This window comes from Sinocyclocheilus anshuiensis, unplaced genomic scaffold (assembly GCF_001515605.1).
Source record: "Sinocyclocheilus anshuiensis isolate Anshui unplaced genomic scaffold, SAMN03320099.WGS_v1.1 scaffold150, whole genome shotgun sequence".
NCBI classification, from domain to species: domain Eukaryota; kingdom Metazoa; phylum Chordata; class Actinopteri; order Cypriniformes; family Cyprinidae; genus Sinocyclocheilus; species Sinocyclocheilus anshuiensis.
In genome coordinates this window covers 90,001-97,891 of record NW_015546025.1, presented here as the reverse complement: position 1 = coordinate 97,891, position 7,891 = coordinate 90,001, and the positions used below count along the sequence as shown (strand labels likewise).

The window sequence follows — 7,891 nt, the reverse complement described above, 5'->3', positions numbered from 1 at the left end:
TCCTGCTGACCTCTTTTGCAGTGAATAAAAGCCAATTCAAAATATTTATAAACACTACATTTATATTTAGAAATCTAAATATATAAATATTTATAATAGTATATAAATAATAATAAAATAACACCGTTTCTCTTATGGATCTCTCTCCAGGATTATAGGTAGTGTAGTTTTTCACCAATTCTTCGGCTATTAAAACATATTTTATAGCTAGAGCTGTTATTTGTGCAGTGGTCAGAGTTTTAGAGTGACAGCTTTTAGTGTAAACAGAGATGGTTCATGTTCACTAGTGTTCACCACCATCATCATCATCATCATCATCATCATGTGTGGGAATCAATTGCCCCGCTTGGTTAACTCTCATGGTGCGTTCAAGTCGAACGCTTGGCAAGTTGAACGCACGTGAACGCCACCACAAAGTCGTTATTACGAGTGGGAAACTAAATTTTCTTTAAGCCCCGAGTTTCCGAGTTGGGGGCGTGTCAATGAGAAACAAGGAGGAATCGATGGATGCAACGTCTGTAGTTGACGGTAAATTTTTGTTTAAATTGATAGTTTAGTTGTCCTATAAACTTAAATTGGTCATGTTCTTGTTACGCAGCTAGTTAATGAAATCCAAGTAAAAAAATGCTATCATTTTTGCACCTATAGGTGAAAAATCTTTTGATTTGCCATGTTGCATGTTGCACCTGATGCGAATTCTTTGCTCTTCATTTTCTATTAGCAGAGTTAACAGACCCTGTTGTATTTTCTTGTAATTTATTAAAAGAAGGTACACCGCCATCTTGTGCCGACTAAACTGACTTGAACGCACCTGACGTCGTAATTACGACTTGTCAACTCGTAAGTACGAACGTCCCAGGAGGACTTGAATGCAGCATCAGTGTAAATGAGATTGTACCTGCCTTGTCGAGTCCATTGATGAACACAATGCCAAAGCCCTGATTGGCTTCATCACCTGTCTTTAGTCACAGTAACTCCTGCACACCTGTCCCTCATTGTGCTATTTACAGATTTACTGGAAAACAAGAGCTCCCACAAGACACGATACAGAGCAGACACATGTTTGGCACCTGGATTTGGGAATTTTTAAAGGGTTTTATTTTGATTTTGGTTTGTTTTGACATCAGTGGAGACTTTTGTTGAGCCCACATTCCTCCGGCGCTCGTCACAGATCAGCTGATGATAGTGTTGTTTCTGCTGAAGCTCTGGCTCCGTCCCCTGGTACCCTGCAGGAAACTCTCCTGGTTAATTATAGAACAGAACTGGGGGGGTCGGAGGTAATGGGAATGTCAGATGTAGTTATCAGATTTTGATTCCATTTCAATTTATCGTGCAGCCCTAATCGTAATGTTTGAGAATGAGCTCAGTCAGCGGAGAGGAGGTGGACTTTAGTGGCTGTTCGAACGCATTCGACCACATGAGTGTCCACACTACGAGCACCATCTGGTCGAATGCGTTTTCAACTACCTCTGGAAGTGGTCAAAAGTGGACAAGCTCAAAATGTTTTGCACCCCGTTCACACCTGTATTTAGTGTCGTCCACTTGTGATCGGATCCACCGATGCGCATCTTAATACCAGGTGTAAACGGGGCCCACAATGTAAAACCCAGCATCAGAAAGCTGTTTCTACAAGTCCTCCAGCAGGGAAGTGACCATAAACTCCAGGAATGTTTCACAATCATTTGACTGAGGTGGTTAGCAATAATTGCAGATCTAAACCCCACTGAAAAGGTTAGTTCGCACAAAAATAATAATTCTGTCATCAATTAGTCAACCTCATGTTGGTCTAAACTCATAAGACTTTCATTCATCTAAAGTGAGGATTAAACTGATAAACAGATTTAATTTGTTTTAGATTTAGTTCAGATTTAGTTCATTCACATAAACACTGATCAACACACATTCATGGAGCTCATCAAATATGGTAAATGAAAGCTCAAACATGGTTGCTTGACTTGCAAGAACAAACCTTATTGATTCTCAATGTAAATGTGTCAGGATGGATCAAAAGCATGAATTAAATCTGTTTATTTTATGATTAAAGTGGTTTAATCCAAGTCTTCTGAACAGACACAATTGATTTATATGTACTTCTTTGAGATTTTTTTATGAAAATGTTTTGAAGCATAAAACTTTTGGTTGTGTGGTCTTTCACTGGTGGGACAGAAATCTGTCTGGTTGCATTAAAAATATCTTCATTTGTGATCTGAAGATGAACAAACCCTTTATGGATGTGGAATGACGTGATGGTCAGTAAATGTTGACAGAATTTTCATTTTTAAAACAATGAACTATCTATGAATATCAATGGATAGCTTTGGCACCAGAAGAAACATACGTAAGCAGCCATGAGCTCTTGGCAAGTGCAAATTCTTCCATTCGCTTATGAATTACTCACAAGAACCAAACCAACTAGCTACGAGGTGAATCGCAACATTACAGACTTTTACTTACAACAAAAAAGTATTTGAAAATCAGACAAAAGACAATGGTACGAAACGGTGTACTTAAAGGCTTTAGTGAGGGTAGAAATAACTACAATCCCATGAAGCACTGAGAATGACAATCACATTAAAAACAATGGTGAAATATAAAAATATTCTTTTAAAAGTCTTGATTGTGTCTATAGAAACAATATATTTTAAGTTCATTGCAAAATATTTATACAGATTTACTCGCCGCCTCTCTCGGACTGGTGGAATTTTCTGTACAGCATCATTGGAAATGTAGTTTTTAACACAAATTCATCTGTTAAACATGATTATTTAATAGATAAGTTGAAATAATGTGAACAGATGTCTTCAGGAAAAAGCATATGCCATCGAATAACAACCTCTGAGCTGTCTTTAAAGGTTTATAAATTATTGTCAAAAATCAGTTTCTCTTCGGAGAAAATCAATGGTGTTTTACTTCCAGAACTAGACTGTTGAACTAGAGCAGTTTGCAAAAGCAGAGAATACTGGTTCAAATGGGAAAAAATACTCTCTGATATATTATCTTCTAATATTAGGCAGATATCAGATAGACACACTAATTAAAAATAGACTAATATTGGCTGATCTTCATATGTATCATGCATTTTCAGTAGGAGTGTCATTGAGGGCTATGTGAAGCACTGAATTACAGTTATAATGTCTAAATAAAAATACAAATTTTAAATGATTTTCTATGTGTAATAATAGAAAAGTAGTTTCATATTTTATTTGGCTTTTCTGTTTTGACTCTCTGAAAACCAAAGAAATACATATGTGAATAACAAGTTTCAATTTCAGTATTATTTTACAGATATGTTAAAAAAAAAAGACAAATAAATCAAAAATGCAATATCAACTATGTATTATTCCTAGTTATTGACCAAAACTGCTTACAGGGGCATCCCCATAAGGAAGTATAATGCTCTATCATTTTTCACTGCTAATCAGCTGTGCTTTGTGTTTGTTTGTGTCAGTTTTGTGCAGAGCTGAATCAGCCCACTCTCTGCAGCGTACGCAAGTGGAAGAGCGCCAGAGGCCTGTGGAAGTGTGCCGTTTCAGAGAAACCCACCGGACAGTCCAGTAACGTACGCTTGGTTCCCTGTAACACGCACACACGTTGGGTACAAATTTGTCCCCAAAATATGGTTAAGTAGGTACACACACACACATATATAGTATATATACTGTATATGCAAACTTAAAAATGTTTACCTAGCAAATATCTGCTGCTACAGCATACAGAAAGTGTGTGCAACACTTACTTGCCTTTTAAGGATGAAGAACATGAATAAAGCCAAAAGACTTCACCAATAGTTAAAGAACTTGACCGTGTCTAGAGGAGTCTGGCCAAACACAAGCTGTTCTCTGGATAGCGCTGTTTACCCACACAGGAAACATGTGGCAGATATAAACTCCACTGAAACTGAGCTGTCATGTAGGACAAATGAAAGAGATTTCGCAGGAGAATGTAAGGTCTCCACTCACACAGGTCTGCTCTTCATCACAGAGCACTACTGTAAATATTAATATGAATCAAGGTGCTCTGGGATGTATTAGACCGGATATTTTCCTCTAGTTGAGTTATGTGTGATAACTGATTACCGCAATGGGTTTTCAGAGAAAGAAAGTTTCAGGTTAAGGTTCCTGTTTTTAGAAGCATGTGTAGGCTGAATGCTGGTTGTCATTTCCACTTCAGTGAGCGCAATCAGCATTCATTTTCAATACAGACTCTGCTAAACCTGCACCTGATAACACTTTCAATAGAGATGTGTTGTGATGCACACGAGCGGTGTGTACTTTTCCCCTGATCTCTTATCTGTGCTTTCTCTGTGCATATCAATGGGACATCAGACACAAAGGCTGTCTTCCCTACATGTAAAAACCAAACTGACACACGATGATCCAGTGGCTTTTAGCTCAATGCACAGTCACATGAACAAACCACAATTCATACACTCTCTATCTATGCAAATCTGCAGGCTCCGTGTCTTGTTGTGCTGCTGGGAAACGCTTCACTTGTCCTATCTGGCAACCATTGTTTCGAAGGGAACTGGAGTGTTTTTGAATTAGCTTTTTATATTTTCAGTTCTAATTTTAATTTTAAACATTTAAATTGTAATATTTCTTCACAATATTACCGTTTTTACTGTATTTTTCGTCAAATAAATGCAGCCTTGGTGAGCAGAAGAGACTTCTTTCAAAAACATTTTAAAAAAGCTTACTGACCACAATCATTTAATCAATTTAATTGAATTACATGTATTCTCTTTCATGGATCGGAGTTATTTTAGTGTTGTTATTTACTATTATAGTACTTGTTAATATTTTGAATTAGCTTTTATTTTTAGATTTTCAGTTCTCGTTTTAGTTTTAGTAATTTTGTCATGTGCATTTGTCATTTTTATTAGTTTTTGTTTATATTTCTGTTTAGCTTTTATTTTTATTTCAGGTTTATTAATTTTAGTATAAAAAAAAAAAGCAAAAATTTAGAAGTGTTGCCTTGGCTTTATTTTAACTAATTAATAGAATCAAATTTTAAATAGTTTAACTAATTAATAGAATTCACATTTTAATAGTTTTAGTTTTATATAACAATAACAACACTGTATCGGATTAATTCAATTAAGAAAATTCAGCCATTATTTACCTCAAACCCGTGTGATTTTTATTATTCCCTTGAACACAGAAGGAGATATTTAGCAGAATGTCTTGGCTCTGCTTTTCCATATAGTTTGAAAAATCATTCTAAATTAAAGCAACAAGCCCCAAGAAGCCGTGGTTTACAGTGAATTTATAACAGCTAAGGGGCGTTGTTAGGCACAACCCCCTTAGCTGTTATAAATTCACTGTAAACCACGGCTTCACGGGGCTTATTGCTTTTATAAAACGGTTATTCCATATACGTAGTAAGGTTTCACAAAATAAAACAGAGCAAATAAAGTGTAATGATATTAATAAAAACAGTATTCTTCCGCCAAACAATGTAGTTCCTCAGAAACGGTTGTGGTTCAAACAAAGTGGTTGCCGAGCAACACACAGAAGTAAACAAAGGTGTATGTTTGTAGAGTAATTTACAACAGCTTCGAACTTGGCTCAACCAATCAGAATCAAGGACCGGAACTCTCTGTTTTATAATTAAATTAATAGAACACCACAACTGTAATGATAACGACACCGAGGAACTACATCATTGGAATCACTTTCAAACTGATTTTTTTCCCACTGATGAACGATAAAAACATTGCCAGCCAATCAGTATCCATCCTGCTTTTAAAAAGCTTGAGCATTTAAAGCAACTATAATAAACCGAACATAAGTGTGCGTTGTGTGGATGCTAATATAGTTGTCATTATAGTTATTATTATAGATATTGTTCTTGGTGTGAACAGGCCTTAAGACTTAAATTCAGTCTGTTCCTCACAAAAGCCTATCATATGACTTCAGAAGACTTGGAATAAAGTCTAAGAGTTGTCCAGGCTCCTTATATGGTGCTTTTACACTTTCAGAAAAAAAGGTACAAAAGTTGTCACTGAGGCGGTACCTTTTCAAAAGGCACACATTTGTACCTAAAGACTAGTCCGTATTGGTACCTTAAAGGTACATATTAGTACATAAAGTGTACATATTAGTACCTAAAAGGTACAAAAGTGTAGCTTTTGAAAAGGTACCGCCCCAGTAACAGCTTTTGTACCTTTTTTTCTGAGAGTGTATGGGCTATTTCTGTTGTGTAGCAGAACGGGTGTTGGGTTTTGAATGTTATTTATCAGATCCTGGTCATTATTGAGGTTGTGCTGTAATCCTGTAGGCTAGCGAGTACTCAGGTTTCCTGTGGGACAGCTCTTCTGGGATCGAAATGAAGGACGCCACTGTCTTGGAAAATTCTGCGACTAATGGAAATGGAAAACATCCTCACCCTCAGCCGTACCTGGGACATTTTTATGTGAGTTAACCTGGAATACAGCTCTTTATCTGTTATTGATGCCAAGCAATTTGTTTTATAGAGTTGTTTCATGGTACGAAACCTTCAGATGGTTTTATTTGTGCTATTTAAGTTACACATACACTACTGTTGTGATCTTTTGTTGAAGATTTTTATTTTTTTGAAAGAAATTAGTACTTTTATTCATCAAGGGTGCATTAAATTGAGCAAAATAGACAGTAAATGCGAACTTTCTATTCATAAAGCATCCTGAAAAAATGTTTTACAACTTCTTTCAACATTGATAATAATAATAAATGTTTCTTGAGCAGCAAATCAGCACATTAGTTTGATTCTGAAGGATAATGTGACACTGAAGACTGGCGTAATGATGCTGAAAATTCAGCTTTGCATCACAGGAATAAATGATATTTTAAAATATATTACAATAGAGAACAGTTATTTTAAATTGTAATAATATTTCACAATTTTACTGTATTTTTAATCAAAGAAATGCAGCATTGATGAGCAGAAGAGACTTCTTTCAAAAACGTGAAAAAATTCTTACCAACTCCAAACATCTCATCTCAGCTAATTGTATAACAGGTAATGTGTTTACATTTGATAATTCAAACGATAAATCTCGCCCATTTCTCTCTATAACCAGATTGGATCGTCTGAGCTCACGCTGGTCAGTTTGCACCTGACAGCAGCACCGTCGCCTGCAGAACAGAAGAGAAAAAGCACGTGTGATGAGCTCAAGGCTCACAGACTGAGCGCTGGTCTCCAGGAAACTCTCAAAGGTCTGTTCCAACATGACAATCATTGCAGGACTCATCTTATCTGTTCTGTGTCAGCGAGCTGGTCGTGTGCTTGTGCCGTATATTGACTGATACTGTGTGTTCTAGTGCAGGGACAGAAATGAAATAACACTGAAAATGACGTCAACAGCCCTGAATATTTCTGTGTTGGTGTTGCTGATGTAGGCGAGAGAGAGCTGCTGGTGCTGGGTCACTTTGGCATGGGTCCCGACAGCCCTGAGATGGAGTGTCTGAGGAAGGAAAAACTGTCCGCCCTCCTCGCGCCGTCCGTCTTTACCAACATCAGCACCCGCAGCCCGCAGGGATCCCGCTGTCTGGACAACATCTGGACCAGTCGCTCCCTCAAAAAGATCTACACAGGTGGGGGGCGTAGGATTGAATACAATAGTGCTGTAGAAATAAATAACTCTTTAAACAGGTCAGAATTGTTGAAGTTTGGAATAATTCGATTTTTTTATGTTTTTGAAAGAAGTCTCTTCTGGTCTGCATTTATTGGATCAAAAATACTGTAAAAACAACAATATTGTATAATATTATTACAATTTAAAATAACTGTTTTCTATTGTAATATATTGTAAAATGTATTATATTCCTGTGATCAAAGCTGAATTTTCAGCATCATTACTCCAGTCTTCAGTGTCACATGATCCTTCAAAAATCATATATATATACAGTAT

At 36.6% G+C, this 7,891-nt stretch overlaps 1 protein-coding gene across 1 annotated transcript in view; it reads left to right on the top strand.

Annotated features, from left to right (window-relative positions):
• eepd1 (endonuclease/exonuclease/phosphatase family domain containing 1) overlaps positions 1 to 7,891 on the top strand; it is a 38,317-nt gene that overhangs the window by 28,867 nt on the left and 1,559 nt on the right. Inside the window, exons 3-6 of the mRNA XM_016499711.1 lie at positions 3,449 to 3,559; positions 6,280 to 6,414; positions 7,061 to 7,196; positions 7,380 to 7,574. Of these exons, the coding sequence (XP_016355197.1) occupies positions 3,449 to 3,559; positions 6,280 to 6,414; positions 7,061 to 7,196; positions 7,380 to 7,574 (577 nt within the window). The remainder of the gene's footprint in view (positions 1 to 3,448; positions 3,560 to 6,279; positions 6,415 to 7,060; positions 7,197 to 7,379; positions 7,575 to 7,891) is intronic.